Here is an 18,285-nt window from a genome sequence, read left to right on the forward strand (position 1 = left end):
TATTTTATTAGCCACTTAATTTACGTCACATGACTATTACATACGGTTTTTTAAAAAGCAAATAAATTTGGTTTAAACACAATAATTTCTATGCTTATGAAATCGCGTCATTTTATTGAAATGACAAGTCGAGGAGGTGGCCATGCACCCTTCTGCTTCTGCCTCATGTAACAGAACCCAAAATAACTAAAAATAAAAATAAAATGATATTGGCTAAATCATACCCGAATATAATTACAAGAAAAATGGGCGTCAATGGTGACAAAATTCAGTATTCTCACCCCAGTCTTTACCTAATCCTTTTTTTAAAAAAGAAAATATCTCCACCCTAATGAAAAGATGACGAAATTAACTTGGCTTCTACTTGGACCAGTTATTTATTTATATGTAATACTAGCAGTTCTTCATCACATGTAATTAACTCCTCATTCATTTTCATTAGTATTGTTCAAAACCAGCAAACGCGTGTCCAAGTTGACAGCTGACCCATGAAAGTGTCTTGGACAATATGCATAGCGACCAATATGAAAACATCATAGGATAAGATTTAAGAGGAGCTTCTCTGAGTCTGACATCCAGCGATGCCAAGTTCGATCGGGTGCATACTGTTGCTGACACTTTGTGACCTTGTCCTCGTAGCTTTAGTTCATGCACAGCAACAAATAGGTTAGCATTTACCACCAGCACCCTTGGAATGCATGAGTTTTCATATTACTTTTTCGGCAACCTTATTAATTCATGTCATGGAATATTTTCCCCTGCATAGCCTTAATGAGCTTCTCAACTCAAAACTCAATAGTCTTTGTTCTTGTTTATCATCAATCATGGAATAGTGTGAATTACAAGCCACCCATGTCTTATCTTCACCTCTCAATACTTTATTTTAATTTCGGGTTTTGATCATTTTAACGAATTTTGAATTTTGTATTCCTTAATCTGCTTTGTCTTTCTGTTCAGGCTTCATAAGCATTGATTGCGGGGGTACTCCAACCAATAATGAGTACACAGATGAAATAACTAACATAAGGTACACCACTGATGGAGCCTATATACAAACTGGGGTTAATAAGAACATTTCCTCCGAGTATGCATACCCTAAGAATCCTAATCTGCCACTTCTACTCTCAGATCTCAGAAGCTTTCCTCTGGGAGAAAGGAACTGTTATAGGTTAGTAGCTGGAAAAAGAGGCGAGTTACATTTGATAAGGGCTTCCTTCTTGTATGGAAACTATGATGGAGAAAACAAGCCACCAGAGTTTGATCTCTATGTTGATGTCAATTTTTGGTCAACAGTCAAATTTAGAAATGCCTCAGAAGAAGTTACTATGGAAATAATCAGTGTGGCACAATCAGGTGTCACACATGTTTGCCTTGTGAACAAGGGAGCAGGAACTCCTTTTATCTCAGGCTTGGAACTTAGACCACTTAATAGTTCTATTTATGACACTGAGTTTGGAGAATCTGCTTCACTGTCACTTTTCAAACGATGGGACATTGGGTCTACCAATGGAAGTGGTAGATATGAGGATGATATTTATGATAGAATCTGGTCCCCCTTCAATTCCTCATCCTGGGAATCTGTCAACACTTCCACACCAATAAATGTCAATGATGATGGCTATAGACCCCCATTTAAAGTCATTAGAACTGCTGCTAGACCAAGGAATGGCAGTGATACTTTGGAATTTTCTTGGACCCCTGATGATCCGAGTTGGAAATTTTATGTCTACTTGTACTTTGCTGAAGTGGAACAGCTTGAGAAAACCCAACTGAGGAAATTCAATATAGCTTGGAATGGATCTCCATTGTTTGATGATTCCCTAATACCGCGCCACTTGTTTGCAACCACTCTTTCTAATTCAAAATCCTTGGTAGCAAATGAACATAAGATTTCTATCCACAAAACAAAAGATTCAACTCTTCCACCCATTCTTAATGCGGTTGAGATTTATGTAGCAAGACAGCTAGATGCCCTTGCAACATTTGAAGAAGATGGTATGATATGTTTTCGTTGAGGAAAAAACTTAGATATTGTTCCTTTGGTGCTGTTTGTATTGTTCTCTAATCAAAATTAGAGTCTTACCTCGACAATTTTCTTAATAAAAGTTTGCATTAAAGAATTATGAGGATATCAAGGTGAAAAAAAATTCTGATTGGAGAACAACACAAACACAACCTAAACAACTGTTTCTAAGTTTTCTTCTTTCTTTACTAAAATTTCATGTGCAAAACCAATGCGTTACTGCTTAGCCCCTCTACTTGAATAAGAACAAAATCTGGAGCAACCGTACCAAACGATTATGCTTTATAGTTTGAATGATTATGCTTTAAGTTGATTCAATTATGTGTAAACACAGTTGATGCTATTCTGTCCATAAAGGAAAACTATAGAATTCAAAGAAATTGGGTGGGTGATCCATGTGAGCCAAAGAACTACTCTTGGGAAGGTTTAAAATGCAACTATAGCACCTCACTTCCTCCCCGAATTATATCTCTGTGAGTAATCTCTTCGTATCTTTTTCCTTCTCCCATTCTTAAAGTCCTAATTGAATAAATCAGTTTTGACTTTAGCTTTATATCCTGATATTCAAGTTTAGAAGTATGCATTTTCTTTTGTTATAGGAATATGAGCTCAAGCAGTTTGAGTGGAATAATAACTTCTGCCATTTCCAATCTCTCCTCGTTGGAATCTTTGTAAGTACACATGATAGAAAATTCTGAGTACTTTGTTATCATTATTGCTTTGAGAAATTGTATTCACAAAATCTCTTTATACTAAAATTTGTACAATAAAGAGTGAGATAGGAAGAGAAGACAGAGAAGTATGTAATAAGATGGCCACAATGTGATGAAGAGAGATAAAAAGAATAATATTGTAGAAAATTATTGTATGAATAATATAAGCCTTATGCTCTTAACCTGTACAAAATTTTACTATGCTAAAGAAGACTGTTTTCTTCATATATTTAATCTCAAAGTACCTACATTTTTTTTATCTATTCAGGGACTTACATAACAATAGCTTAACTGGAGCAATGCCTCAGTTTTTGGAAGAATTGATATCCCTTAAATATTTGTAAGTGTTTTGATGATGGTTGTATGGCCTGACACGTACAGTGGTAAATTGGTAATGGCTGATGCAAGAAAAAACAAATTTTTGTAGGGATTTAAAGGGCAATCAATTTTCAGGATCTGTTCCTACCATTCTTTTAGAAAGATCAAGGGCTGGATTACTCACATTGAGGTATCCCTGATATAATAGACCTAGAAATGTTTATTTCAAGCAAAGGTGGAAGTCTGAACTATGAAGCATCTAGATATTTATAGAGGTGTCATCAAACATCTTTATGTGTCATTACGACCTAACTGTCATGTTCTTATCATTTTCAGGGTGGATGATCAAAATCTCGGGGACACAGGAGGGAACAATAAAACCAAGAAAATTGTTATTCCCGTAGTGGTATCAGTATCAGTTTTAGTTATATTGATTGCTTTCACTCTCTTTTGGAAACTTAGAAGAAATGAACGATCAGGTACTTCTTGTTTTGTTGATATGTAACTACTTCCATTTGATTCTCAAAACCTGAAGAACAAACATGAAATATATAGGAAACAAAATATTAACCATACTTTGATTTACTTTTCCTTTTGAACAAAGACGAGGAGATTAGTATGCTCAACAAAGGAGGAAAAACCGTAACAACGAAGAACTGGCAATACACATATTCAGAGGTGTTGGACATCACCAACAACTTTGAAATGGCAATTGGTAAGGGAGGATTTGGAACTGTGTACTGTGGGGAGATGAAAGATGGCAAACAAGTTGCAGTCAAGATGCTTTCTCCATCATCATCTCAAGGGCCAAAGGAATTTCGGACTGAGGTTATTAATTAGTACCACATTCTACCACTGGTTTCTACTACTTAGATTCAAGGAAAATGTTATTCAACATCAGATCCATCAAAAGAAAATAATCATGGCCAACCTTTTCATGGCACTTCATCACAAAAATGTGGTATCCTTCATTGGTTATTTTGATTATGATAACAGATGGCGCTCATACATGTGTACATGGTTTGCAGGCTGAGCTTTTGATGACAGTTCATCACAAAAATTTGGTATCCTTCGTTGGCTACTGTGATGATGATAACAAGATGGCACTCATTTACGAGTACATGGCCAATGGCAGCCTGAAAGATTTTCTCTTGCTCTCAGGTACTCCTACACTGCCCCAGGTTGCCCCATATTTAGCATTTTAATTGAAAGGCATTGAGAGAGTAAAGGCTTTTTATGCTGTTAAATAACAACTACCTCATAAATCATTTTAAGGATGATTTCTAATTGGTTGACAGCATAAAAATATTTACTGTAACAATGCATAGCTATTAAACTTTGTTTGTTTACTGCAATACTTATGGCATCACAAATAATTAAAGAAAGAGAGCATGTTGCAATGTGATGTCTCATGGTTGCAGATGGAAATTCACATTGCTTGAGTTGGGAAAGGAGAATACAGATAGCAATCGATGCTGCAGAGGGTCAGTATAACTTCATTTTCGAGGAAGCCAATAGTGTCCTTCTGCTATATCATCAACGCTCTTAACTTTAGACTTTTACTTATTTTCACATTGATACCAAATGAAATCATGTCTTCAGATCATATCTTAGTATTAATCAAACAGTCTAAGTGCGTGTTTTATATTTCATCTATATATGATCTATGACTACGTTACCATGACTAATAATTGTTGCCCTCTAAATGCATAAGTGGTTTTGTGTCACTATGTTCTTTTGCAATTTGTGGTGATGTGTTTTGAACTTGAAGGGTTGGATTACCTACACCATGGATGCAAGCCACCAATAATACACAGGGATGTAAAGTCAGCCAACATTCTTTTAAGTCAAGACTTTGAAGCTAAGATAGCAGATTTTGGCCTCTCCAGGGAGTTTAGGAAAGATAACCAAGATCAACAATTTCAAGTCATTCACAAAGATGCTACATATGAAAAATCTGCAGTAATGGGCACAACAGGGTACCTTGATCCAGAGTAAGTCCTTATCCGTATATTCATCATTTTTATTCAGGTGCTAAAAACAGTTAAGTGTTACATTAAAATTGAAATTAATTGCCCAAGAAAATAAAAAATAAAAAATCGGTCCTATAATGCTTAGGGTGTTTGAATTTAGTCGGTTCACATTAAATTTAAATTTATTCAGCTCACATTAAATTTAATTGGTTAGTGTGCAGCTCTCATATATTTTTACTACTTAATGTGCAAGTATATATAGTTTTTATTTTAATCTTAAATAACTTTTACGTATATAATATATATCCGATTTTGGTTGAATCACTATTAAAAAAAATTGTTTAATATATTAAAAAAATTGTTTTTAGTCTATGATGTCAGGCAAGTAATCACGTGAGACCATCCAAACAACTGATATACATTAGAAGAACTATTAAGATGGTGTCATGTTATCACTTAGCTAATAATAAAAATTCAGAACAAAACTTTTAATATATTAAAAGCTTGTAATAACAAAAAAATTTATTTTATCATGGACTTGCTACGGTACACTAACTACATTGTTCATTTGTTCAGGTACTACAAATTAGGGAGACTGAATGAGAAAAGTGACATCTATAGTTTTGGAATTGTTCTACTGGAATTACTCACAGGTCGCCCTGCAATATTAAAAGGCAACCGAGTAATGCACATACTTGAGTGGATAAGACCTGAGCTTGAAAGAGGAGATTTGAGTAAAATTATAGATCCAAGGCTCCAAGGAAAATTTGATGCTAGTTCTGGGTGGAAAGCTTTAGGAATAGCAATGTCATGCTCTACATCAACCTCCATTCAGAGACCTACAATGAGTATTGTGATAGCAGAGCTGAAACAGTGCTTGAAATTGGAATCCCCTAGTGATACTAAAACATTTGTGGCCCCTCCAAGACAAGTCTACGACGAAGTTTATAGTTCATCTGAAGCATTTTCCTATGATAGTGAATCTATCACCTCTCCTTTTCCAAGATAGTGCAAGTATACATTATTCAACCTTTGGGAAGTATTTAATTGAAACTGTAAAATATTTTTGAAACCATAATTTGGTTACTACAAATGCCACTCTTTTGCCTTATTTGGTGTACAAAAAAACACATTTATTTTGTCATATTCAGCTTGTCTGTGCATAAAGAACTCTGCCCTTGAGGACATCTAATTATGTATTATGTGATACCTTATTTTTAAAAAACTGAATAAATTAAATACATTTTTTTTATTTTCATGTAATTACAAATTATTTTTGATTTTGTGACATGGATATTATGAACTTTTATGTTTAATTTAATTAATAAACTTTCCTTTAATTATTTATTTAATTAAAATAAATTTTTAGTTTCTTTGATTATGTTTATCAATATTTTTTTCAATTAACTTAGAATATAATTTCAATTTTCTCATACCTCAATCTTTGCGGGTATTAGTAGTAAATAATCTATAAATATGATGAAAATAGATTAGGTCAAACAAAACTTTTGCTTAAATAAGTATAGTCAATTTAAAAAACTCAAGTCCTAAACCTCACATATTGCAAGTCAGATTTTATTTTTGAACTTAGTCTGACTTATTTGAAAGTTTGATTTTAGTTTGTTATAATTAAAAACTTATTTTATATTATAGCTCGTATTATTAATATTTTTGTTTCAAGTCTTCATACTTTTTTTTTACGATCAAGTTTTCATCCTATTTATATTGTTTACATTGCATGTCCTAACAGAAATAGAACCAATTACATTATCCCTAATTAAATATTCTATAAATCTGATTTGTTAGCTAACCTCCAGCTAGCTACCCTTGCTCATGTTCATGTACATACCCGCATGGTATCATTTCAAACTAGATATGGATTTCTTTTACTCATAAAAATATTATATATATATATATATATATATATATATATATATATATATATATATATATATATATATATATATATATATATATATTTAAATCACGAATATTTTATTTTAAAAAGGTAAAATTTATATTCTAAAAGTAATTTTAAAAATTATTTAAACTTGAGTTAATTTTTATTGCTTAAATATTATTTCTAAATTTATAAAATATTTTTTAATACAAAATTTTATTTACTTTATTTTTTTAAAAAAATTGTATTTAATGTTTAATAAATTTAAATTTGAATATAATAATATCAAAAAATCATACCAAATTTCAATTTTTAAAATATTAAATTTAATATTTGAAATTTTTAAAAGATAGGTTCAAATTTTTTAAAACATAATATTATTTTATTTTAAAATTTATACATACAAAAAAACGAGTGAAACACCAATTTATATATCTGATTGTTTCGTTTGTATATATTTTAATACTTTTTAGTTCAAATTTATATTTAAATATTGCATCATCATGTAACATAGACGTTAGAGACTGAGAAAGAATTTCTCAATTTGAAAGCTTTGTTCAATGGATCATGTAGACGGTCTTGAAATGCTGGAGAAAAAAGATTATGTGTTTGCTAAACAAAAATGGGGAAGAGGAAAATCCAAAGAATTGGCTAGGGGAAATAACAAAAGGGGTAGGTTAATTAATTGCTAACTGTTCTAGAGAATATCTTTTGGAGTGCCTTTTTTATTTTCATTTCTCCAACTTTCACTTATATGCAGCGGAAATACAATGTCTGAAGAGGAAGAAGTTATTTGCAAACCAAATAGAGCAGCTTTGAAATTTCCAGATGCCTATCCATTTAAGGAATTAAAAAGAAAAAAGATTTTTATTGAAATACATAAAACTAAAATTACCCCCTTAATGACTTTTTTACGTTCTCTTATAATTTTTACAATAAATACTTCTTTTAATTTTTTTAGTCAATTCCTAAAGACACGATTTAACTAGACTTTTTTTTCATTTCAGGAAAATTGATGCTGTTGACAAGACGTTGGATGAGATCAATGAACAGATTGAGAACATGAGAATGATTCAGGAAGCCTTGTCAGCTCCAATTGGTGAAGCTGCTTATTTTGATGAGGTCATCTTTCTCAAATGTTTGTTTCATTTGTGCTATATTGTACTTGCAAACAGGATATATGTATCTTTAGATTGTAGTTTTAATATAGTGTTATAAGAGAAATTATTAGATGGTCTAGGACTAGGACCATTATGATTTACATTAATATCTATATGATGTGTGTTATTAATTCTTTCCCATAAATTAAAAAACTTGAGTATGCTCTATTAGAGATTATAGAAGATCAATAATTCAGTTAGTAAGTTAATTAGGGATAATATGTTCTATAAATAAGAGCTCTCATGGTATAATAATCATCTTTTTCGAACAATTCAATATGTTACCATATGCGTATCAATATTCATCCCTTTGATCCATGGATTTGTAACAGTTACATAGACATTAGTCGGAACTATGTATACATGGTAGTCCTAGACTACCTCATAATTTCTCCTTGTTATTCGATAGAATGCATGCATTTATGTGGATCATTCTGAATTTCTTTTTCTTTCAGGATGAATTGGAAGCAGAACTAGAAGAACTGGAGGCTGCTGAGTTTCATCCAGCAACTACAGCTCCTGCAGCCACATTGCTGGTCCCGGCCCGGCGACCACCTAGTCGCCCTGTTCCTGTGGAAGATGAATTGGCAGCTTTGCAGGCTGAGTTGGCAATTTGAGCAGGTCCCTTTTCTCAGCTGTAACATTATTCATTTGTATAGTTATCTGTTAGATTTATACGCTGTCTTGTATTTATTAGTGGATAGAATTCAGTGATTGTGTTTCCTAATAATCAGTAATTGATTGAGCTATACATTATTTTGTTTCAGTCCAAACGGTGTTGCATTTCATATGTGTATGTTCTGTTTTCACTGTGGAATATCCAACTTGCACACTTTAGTTCTCTTCTTGTCTTGTATGATAAATTGCCTAAGATCACTTCTGAGAAAATGTATGAGAAATTGAGAATCTTACTTTAGGCTGTTGTTCTCATTGCTTTTGCCTCTGGCTTGAGTTTTGCAAGCATTTTTTGTGCATGATGACAAGTGGCTACAATGAAGAATTGTAACCACTATTATCTGAAGAAATTATGCCTCTCTCCGGCTTGATTCTGTCTGAAATTATTGAAAAGACCAGAGGATGTATATATAAAAGGTGAACAAATATTGATGCATTAGTATATCTTGTATTTTGTGTGGTAAGTTTTATATTTCTGATCAGTATAATCAAAGTCTATCTCAAATATGCTGCAGCGGAGAGGAATGAATTTGAATTGGTTGGCCCGTGAGAGTATGATTGATGAAGGAGTCTGACTGAGTTTAGGAGGATTTTACTGACTAATAATAGATTTCAGAGAAAAGAAAGGATATAACTCAAGTGCAGAGTTTGAAAGTAGTTTTGTTATTATTTTCTAATTAGAATTTCACTTCTACAATCTATAGATTAAAGGTACTATATATCTTTTTCTCCAAAGAATTTTTTTGCAGGATTTTACTATCCTACATTAAAGGAAAAAGCGCAAGATAGTTTCATGTACGTTGACAATGATCAAGACGCTAAAAGTTTTGAAACACTCATGGTGGGCATTGTTTTGATTTTAGATTTGTAAAAAAAAAGATAGTTTTTTTAATTAGTTCTATGCCCATTATTCCATTGCCATTGTCATTTTGGTTGTTAACTCAGGAGATTGGCCGGTTTCAGGTTTTCAGCAGAGTAGCTAATGACAAATCAAAGATACTTATCGATACATGTAGATGCATTTTTTAAATGTAGATGCATTTTTTTTATAAGATTTATATAAATAATTATTGGAGTAATTAAGATATCCGGTAGATACTAAACATTTTTCTTGTATTAAACTATGGAAGAGTTTACCATTTTAAAGGCCTTTGTAGTTGACATTCATCCTCTCTTGCCTTCTATCATCAAGCGGGTGGAACCACAATGGTGCTTTCTTGGGATGTTTTTTTGGCTTATTTGGGAGTTCAATACCCGCTCTACGTAGAATTGTTTGGTGTTATTTTAGCTTTGGAATTGGCTATTAAAAAAGGCTAGAACAATATTTGGTTGGAATTTGATTCCACCCTTGTGATTCAGGCTTTGAAGAACTCATCATTTGTCCCATGGAATATTCGTAGGTGGCAAAACTGCTTGTTTTTTTGTAAACAGAATCATATAGCTTTACTTTCCTCTAATGTTTATAGGGAAGATAACTTTTGTACAGATTCTTTAGCCAACCATGTGGCTGCTTCTCGTGTTAGCTATTCTTGGTGGAACTTGGTTCTATTTTTTGTAAAAGATGCGTTCCTTCACAATAGAAAGATTTTCATAGTTTGCTCTCACTAGTCTTTAGTCTCCTCTCTAAGTAAAAAAAGAAAACAAAAAAAATTGTCTTTATTTTCTTTAACTAATTTAAAAATACTCTTTTCGTTACGGTTCACGGAAAAGTTATTATTTCCTTTTTATGTTTATTATGCACAAGCAATTTTTGCCGTGAATCGATTTAAAGCAGCAATATATAAGCTTATGTGAAGAAAGTTGGCTTTCTTTTTCACCTTGAAATAAATGACAGTCAATTTGGAGCAAACGCAAGTTCTGAAGCAATAGAGACACATGGTCATGTTCATGCATTGTAGTTGTTATTGTCAGATAGACACCCCTTTTTTCCTGCTTTGGAAATTGCTTAAGGACCAACGCATGTTTCGTGACCACTGACCACTTAGAAGCCAACAAAATTGGTTTCGTCGACCACGTGCGATCACATTGTTTGAATTTGAGGCCCCCACAGACCCACACTATTTTATGTACCTTAAAAAGCATTCCATTTTTTAGACTCTTCTAACATTAGAAAAGACATGCAGTATATCTTTTGACTAATATATATACTTCTAATAACATCACAATCCTCAACTTTGAAAACAATTCAGAAACTCACACAATTCCACATTCAACCAACCACTTTAATCACAAATTTAAACACCAGTTAGATTTAGAGGTATATAATTCATCACTAGTACTATACTATAATAACTTGATCAATATTCCATTTTACCTTTATTTTCTGTAGCCTTGGTTTTTTCAAGTTTTTGACGAGTAGAAAGAATGAGTGATCTTGGTTAATTAGCCAGATGGTGGACCAACTTGGCTGCAGCTTTTGTCTTGAGAAACAAATCCATGATTCAGCAGATCATCATCAAGCACAAACTCAAGCAAATTTGGATCATCTTCACTTGCATGGTCATAACCAAACCATAGCGTATGATTGTCTGCATTGGAAAGCATTGAAACTTCCTTAGAGGGTGGTGGTGCACTACAACTTATACTCCCAGCAGTATAATTAAAAGCCTCTAATTCCTGAGACATTGGAAAAGGAACTGGAATTGGTGTTTGTTCCAATTCCAAAACATTGTAGGAGTAGTCAAACCAATTATCAGCTGAGTTCAGTTTTTGATGATCCAAGACAAGGGTCTTAACTTGATCAGAATAACTAGTATTGCTGAAAGTGACATTGTTGTTGCTTGTCGTGGCAGCAGTACTACTTGTGTTTCCTGCCAAGAACTTTTTCTTTAGCTTGGTGTTCCAGTGATTTTTCACATCATTGTCTGTTCTCCCGGGAAGTTGAGCTGCTATAAAGGACCACCTGAAGGCAAAACCATCACATTACTCAGATATATAGCAATAATAATGCAAAAGCAATGCATATTCACATATTCAATACGTTCATATATAAAAAAAAAAAAAAATAATGGACTTGCCTGCTTCCGATGGTGTCATAAAGGGTGCAGATAATTTTGTCTTCCTCTTCAGTGAAACCTCCAAGCTTAATATGAGGCCTGAGATAGTTTAGCCATCTTAGACGACAGCTCTTCCCACAACGCTTAAGGCCTAAAAATACACACAAATAATACAGTCTTACAATTTGAGGAAGTCTAACTCAATTTCAAAGCTAATTCAAGAAGAGAGAGTTGCATATTTTATTTTTTTATCAACAAATATTAATTTGTTGATCTTATTAGAAATAGGGAGAAATTTGAACCTATAACCTCTCTCCCCTCTCTTCTCCCTTCACATTTTTCCAATCATCCAATGTAGACTAGGGTGCTTCTTACTTAACGTACATTATTTTACCCATATATAATTAGCTAATGTAGAATATCCAACATAAGGTGCCGAGGTTTATATATATATATATATATATATATATATATATATAAAAGATAAACCTCCAAATGGATGACAAAAAGAGGAATTATTTTATTCCCTAGCTACGAAAATAATAATTATTAATTAAGAGATAGCAGAGGCAGTGATGAATAAATTAAAGAAATTAAACCTGCTTTTTTGGGGAGAGCTATCCAGTTACCACCTGTGCCATGTTTCTCAAGGTAGTTTTTGAGGGTGGCATCTTCATCAGGAGACCAAGGCCCTCTTTTCACATTGGATTTGTCACAACATGGAGCCCTTCCCATGGCCTACCTGGCCACTGATGAACTGAAAAAAGATGGAGAGCAAGTGAAAAAATATTTGGTGTATATGGCTTATAGCTTAGAGAAGAAGATGTCAAAAGTGAGCACAAAACAAGTGGTTTTAAAAACACATTACATGGGTTGTAACTTTTGAATGATTGACTTTGTCTGACTAGGCTTTTTTTCTTTGTTTCCAGTTTAGCTATCTTATACCTGCCCTCTCCTTACTTTGAATCAGTGTGCTCACTATTTCTACTCAGTTGGCTATTCTTAGGGGGAAAAAAGGTAAAGACTGAAGAGAGAACCAGTCAACAATGAAGGTATTCAAATGCAATATTAATAATAATAATAAAAATAAAAAAAACAGTAATGATATTCCCCTGCAAATTAATACCCCAGTTCCTATTTATAAAATAACCTATAACATGTTTCTTATGAAAAAGAAACGGAGGGAGGTAGTATCAACCCCTGCCCCATGGGGTTTAAGGCCAAGATGCGCATAAACATATAATTAATGCTTCATCTTCCTCCGGATATATTGCCATATATATGATACCATGTTCACTGAGTCCGTGTTTGTTCAATTTTAATTCATTTCTCGTATTCAGGCTAAAGAACAATCTATAGTCTGCTTCAAAAAAAAAAAAAAAATCTACTAGTCTCAACTAATTATTATGTTATGTTAAAGAAACTAGCATGTACCCTATTTCTCCATTCATCAAGAATTGGTAAAAACTATAATGAGTGAAGACAAAAGTTTAGTATACTGATGAAAACGAACACTATGTGACAAATAGTGTGTGCCTCAACACAATATAAAAAATTATGCAATTGATGTGTCCATGGCTTAATATTGGTAGAGGAGTGATAGTTACACTCTCACTAACGACGTGGACAACTTAAAAGATGTGACCTGGCGAATTAACGGATCATAGTATAATTTATCTTCTCTAATACTCTGGTTCTAATACTTGTGACAGACTAAAATTTGTTAGAAATTATTAATTAATCAGTATTTTTTTATAAATAATCTGGAGATAAAAACTATTCAATGAGATATAAAACCCATCAAAACTGATGGTTGTAATTAATCCGTACTTCTTTTATTTGTGCAATTAGAATAAATTGTTGCAACATATTAGGATAATCTTCTGTCCTTTAAATTCAGCCAGAGTTTAAGAGTTAGCTTCCTTATTTGTAGGCTGTAGCATCTTTATTCATTCGTAGAATCATAAATTTTGCATTCCTCCCTGAACCTCAGGAGAATTTATTTTCAACTTTTCTATCTTCATTCTAAAAATAATATTCTTCAAATATAATAATGAAATAAAACTTTTTAAATTTTAAGAAAATATTTTTAATTAATAATTATTTTATTTTTGTTAAAAAAAGGAGTGCAGAAATTAAAAGAATAAAAAATGAAAATTTTACATATATAATATTATTTTCATCTTAAGGGAATCAACTTATTCAGTTCTTCCCAAAGAATAAAAATATGGAAATATGAAAGTTATTTTTTTTCGTAAGAATATTTTATGCCCAGAAATAATTTTTTAAAATTTGATAACAAACATAAGAATACACATATATATTCTTCAAAATATGTAAGATAACTTGCCTCTTTAGAGTTTTTTTTCTTCTTTACCTGAACCCTTAGTTGAAGCCAGTTAAGCACCATTTTATTGGTAGGGCCTCTCCCCTAACAGATTGCATTTTAATGTTTGTAGCCCAATACTTAAATAAAAAGTTGGTTCTCAACTAGACCCAATGATTTGGTGCAAAAGCTCAGGGCCAGATAGTATCAGGTTCTTGACCCCTAAAAAAACCAGCAAACTTTTTACTTTTTTTTCATAGGAAAAATGTTATAAATTACTATAATGTTTATTACTAACAGAGCAACAAAAACTACATATTACAAAAAAAAAATATTACTTTAAAAGATAAAATGATACTACATAATATTAAACATTTAAGATAAACTTCAAAATGTTAAGTATACAATATGTAAAATCGACATAATTATAATATACGGAACTAAATCAAACTAAAAAAAATGCAATTATTTTTTCTTTTTTTTATTTTTCTTAGATCAATTTAGTAATTTACAACAATTTTGTTAAGCTTTCAACACCCAGCTTAACTAATAAAGAACTCTTTATCTTATTTTAAAAAATGTTTTGAACAGTAAATCCTAACCCCATAGAGTGATATGAATTATGAACTATGAAGGCATCAATCCAACTCAAAGCACGAAAAAGAGGTTCTATCTTCTTTGGAGTATTCTGTCTTTTGGGATACCGCCGAGGACATTATTAATATAATTTGTGATGAATATAGGCATGCATGCACACATATAATACATGAAAAGTGTTTTCAATTTTATTGCATGGTGGTATTAGTCAATTCCATCAGCATCTTATCGCCAAAATGCCACAAGCTCTTTGATCTTGTCTGTTGTTTAATAATTCATTTATATTAATATTTTGAAAGCCCAAACCTGTATCAGAGTACCTTATGTTCACAAATGGACATAGCATACTGAAGCAAGATGTACTATACGGTCTATACCTTTATTAGTCATTCATGTCAAATCGTCAATTAAGGGATTGTCCGATTGTGATTTGCTTTAATTTAAGGCTTAAGAACTATTAGCAGGCCAATCCAACATGAATCTTTGACAATTTTGGATTTAAGATAGGCTTGCTTTTCAAAGTAGCTATTGATGTAAAATGACTTTGACCTGTTAATATAACTAATAATTTAATATCATCAAATCACTTTAACTCACAATATCTCATTTTAATTGAAAGACTTAGTTAACTAGACTCTTGTAAATCTTAACAATGTATAACTTTGGAGAACAAAAATATATTGACATAATTGAGCATGCTTTCTTCTATATTGTTAACATAAAAAAAAGTTAGTCACTAGGACAACAAATGTTGATCGGATACGACTGATATAAGAAAATCGATTGAGACAACTGACATGGCTAAGTTGAGGTAATGAGTGGTGTGTAGATCGATTTAAAAAATAAGCTTCATCAAACTTAACACTTCTTCACAGCTCCAAGCATTCTGAAGTAGATTGCTTCATAAATACTAAGTGAAGATTTAATTGTTGGTTAGTGTTCTATTTAAGGTCAGATTATGTAGTATCTTCAGTCTTCTATTTTGCTATTTTTCATCAGAGTTCTCATGGACAGATTCAGCTTTCTAAAAATTTGCATCTTCTAATACAGTTAGCATTCACTTTCAGATTTGTTCTCAGTGGCTGTGACATCATATGAAAGACTTGATGTTGTCACTTAAAAGCCATTCTGAGGTGGTCATTTTGAAGTTCAATCCTCAAAGTCATGTTCTTCATCATTTTGATGTAAACTCAGTGATAATTTCATCCTAATGTTTGATGTTCTCTATGTAATCTTCTTGTTTCAAGGCCTAATTGTTCAGTACACCTTTCATGAATGAATACTTAGAAAGAAGTTTTCTTTATCATATAGATGAGTTTTAAGAAATCTTTTCAATTCATAACTCACTAGCAATTGTTCTAAGCAAACATTTCTAAGCATCATTCTAAGTACCTCAAAATGCACACATATATTTCTTAATAAATATATCACTGAAAAACTCAAACATAATATTAGTAATCATATAGACCTGGTGAAAAGAGAGGAGGAAAAAAAGAAGAGGCTTAGTTCACACATTTGTACAACTGGTCCATCCTTGATTTGGCCTATAAACATCGCTTTAGGAGAAGTGCACGTGTAATATGCAGTTTTGAAATTGAGCTTCGGAGTACAAGCCATATCCAGTCTTACACAGGCACCAAGATAACTCTAATTTCATTGATTGGATAATTGAGATGGATTTGGATATCTCAGACAAAATCCGCCATAAGTCCATATCTAGATTGTTGCTTCCTGCACTTCTTAAATCGTTTCCTGCATCCTTTTCAGAGTGTTTTTTTTTTTTTACCTTCTAGATTGATTAATTTGGACGCCAAAAAAGAAATATATTTCAAAATGTAATTTTACATTATGATTTCCCATTCTAAAAGCAAAAAAGAAGTGCAGGGAGCAACAGTCCCATATCCATGTAAAGTGAGTTAGGATAAAAATCGTATCCTTCAAAACGGTTTTTAAAAGGTTTGGGTTGGTTAAGTCCAATAGGATATTTTGCCATTCCTAATAAAAAAAGATAAGTAACATATGTGGATGGTCTTTATCTTTTACATTGATCTTGAGTCCATTTTGAGTTAAGGTCAAACTCTAGGTTAGACATTTATTTTTTGAGTCTATCTTAAGTTCATTATAGGCAAAACTTGAACTCTAGATCGAGTGCTTAACTTTTGGATCAACCTCATTCAATGCCAATTCATAATTAAGGAATGTCTCTTCATACCCTTTAGCTCATTTTGCTTTTCTAACCTAAGGATAAGGAACTATGGATCATCCTGAGCTCTTAGATCAACCTTATGCTCATCAGAAGTCGAGTTCAAATTCTAGGTTAGATGCTAAAGTTTTGGGTCAATTTTATCGTCGTAGCAAGTCAAGTTCATCTTTAGCAAAGTCTGAATACGCTTCTCCTGAGTCGATCTTAAGTTCATCACCAAAGAGTTTGTTTAAGATGATTTCTAAAAACCTGAGTTCTAAAAAAATCACAACAAAAAATGTCCACAGAAAATCCAATTTTTTTACATTTCTTTGTCCTGAAATTACGTTTTTTCTTTGTTTCTCGTCTTGAAATTACAAAAGCATGCTACCTACAATTAAAGTCTCGAGCTTTCGGTGTATTCTTTTAACCCCAAGATAAGAGGATCAATATTTTTCTAAGCAAGTAATCCTCTAGGGAGGGACACACGGTGACATCATCAATGGAGCCACTCTAAAAATATCATCAACTAAGAAAACTCACAAGTCACCACTTTCGTGTCAAAATGGGTCACCGCACGAGGATGATGAGATAACAATGAAGGAACTTCTTAATTGGAATACATTGACTAATATAAAAATCCAATTAGAACTGGATTATCATCTAATAAAAAAAAATCTGCCTATTATAGTCATATTTATAATTGATTGAGAATAAGAACATTAGAATGTATTGAAATTAAAATTTAATGATATCTATAAACTTTACCAGCAATGATCATTTTTACTCTGCTAAAACGCGAAATCTTATGATATTCAAGCCAAAGTAATCATTCTAAAATGCACCTAATCGTAATATATCCCAAACCTCATCCGATCTGTCGTGTAAGTCCCTGATCTTTTCCAAAATGCACTAGCAGCAGCCATTTTTTAGGAATGGATATCTGGATTTTGATCCACGAATTAAGGCACCCTTGACCTTGGATGGGCTTATTTCAAGGAGAATAGTCACGTATTTTTTACAAGTTCTTTTTAATGTAAATATTTAAAAATCTAGTTAACTCCTTTTGTTTCCCAAAATAAACTAAATCACAAACTCACTTAACTTGGATCCCAATTTCCGTAAAATTATATCCAAGATATGGTTAAGAAGTCAGACACCACAGCAGCATCGTTGCTAGTTTCCAGTCTTAACACACGAGCTGAAAATCAAAGCAGCACAATTTGGATAAAGTAAAATAAAATATACATTACATAAATAATTAGCATAACAAGATTCCCCTTGGATCCTAAATAGCAGTATTTATACATTTGTACATCAATAAGATGAGATTAGCTAGTAAGTGAAAGTAGTACTGAAAATAACACATGCAAGAGTTAATTTAAGTAAAAACCTAGTTTTAAATTAGGATTGCGATCGGAC

General features: G+C 32.3%; 3 protein-coding genes across 3 annotated transcripts; 2 read left to right on the top strand and 1 right to left on the bottom strand.

The window, feature by feature from the left end:
• The first annotated feature begins 412 nt into the window (after nucleotides 1-412).
• On the top strand, nucleotides 413-6,171 carry LOC100793137 (probable LRR receptor-like serine/threonine-protein kinase At4g29180). The gene is made up of 12 exons (XM_006572861.3): nucleotides 413-666; nucleotides 958-1,995; nucleotides 2,358-2,496; nucleotides 2,623-2,694; nucleotides 3,005-3,076; nucleotides 3,164-3,244; nucleotides 3,391-3,533; nucleotides 3,659-3,882; nucleotides 4,083-4,215; nucleotides 4,476-4,538; nucleotides 4,826-5,048; nucleotides 5,604-6,171. The coding sequence occupies exons 1-12, from the start codon at nucleotides 582-584 to the stop codon at nucleotides 6,034-6,036; spliced, it is 2,706 nt and encodes a 901-aa protein (XP_006572924.1). The 5' UTR covers nucleotides 413-581; the 3' UTR covers nucleotides 6,037-6,171.
• Nucleotides 6,172-7,487: 1,316 nt separating this feature from the next.
• LOC100793668 (vacuolar protein sorting-associated protein 32 homolog 2) lies at nucleotides 7,488-8,966 on the top strand. Its single transcript, XM_041017775.1, is given in 4 exon segments — nucleotides 7,488-7,599; nucleotides 7,688-7,829; nucleotides 7,914-8,049; nucleotides 8,543-8,966. Coding segments are annotated over 4 exon segments (552 nt in total). The 3' UTR covers nucleotides 8,705-8,966.
• Nucleotides 8,967-10,938: 1,972 nt separating this feature from the next.
• LOC778160 (transcription factor MYBJ6) lies at nucleotides 10,939-13,336 on the bottom strand. The gene is made up of 4 exons (NM_001406497.1): nucleotides 12,627-13,336; nucleotides 12,358-12,515; nucleotides 11,780-11,909; nucleotides 10,939-11,664 (listed from the first exon to the last, which is right to left on the bottom strand). Exons 2-4 carry the CDS (start codon nucleotides 12,491-12,493, stop codon nucleotides 11,145-11,147), a joined length of 786 nt encoding a protein of 261 aa, NP_001393426.1. The 5' UTR covers nucleotides 12,494-12,515; nucleotides 12,627-13,336; the 3' UTR covers nucleotides 10,939-11,144.
• Nucleotides 13,337-18,285: the final 4,949 nt, after the last annotated feature.

Source organism: Glycine max, chromosome 1 (genome assembly GCF_000004515.6).
Source record: "Glycine max cultivar Williams 82 chromosome 1, Glycine_max_v4.0, whole genome shotgun sequence".
NCBI classification, from domain to species: Eukaryota; Viridiplantae; Streptophyta; class Magnoliopsida; order Fabales; family Fabaceae; genus Glycine; species Glycine max.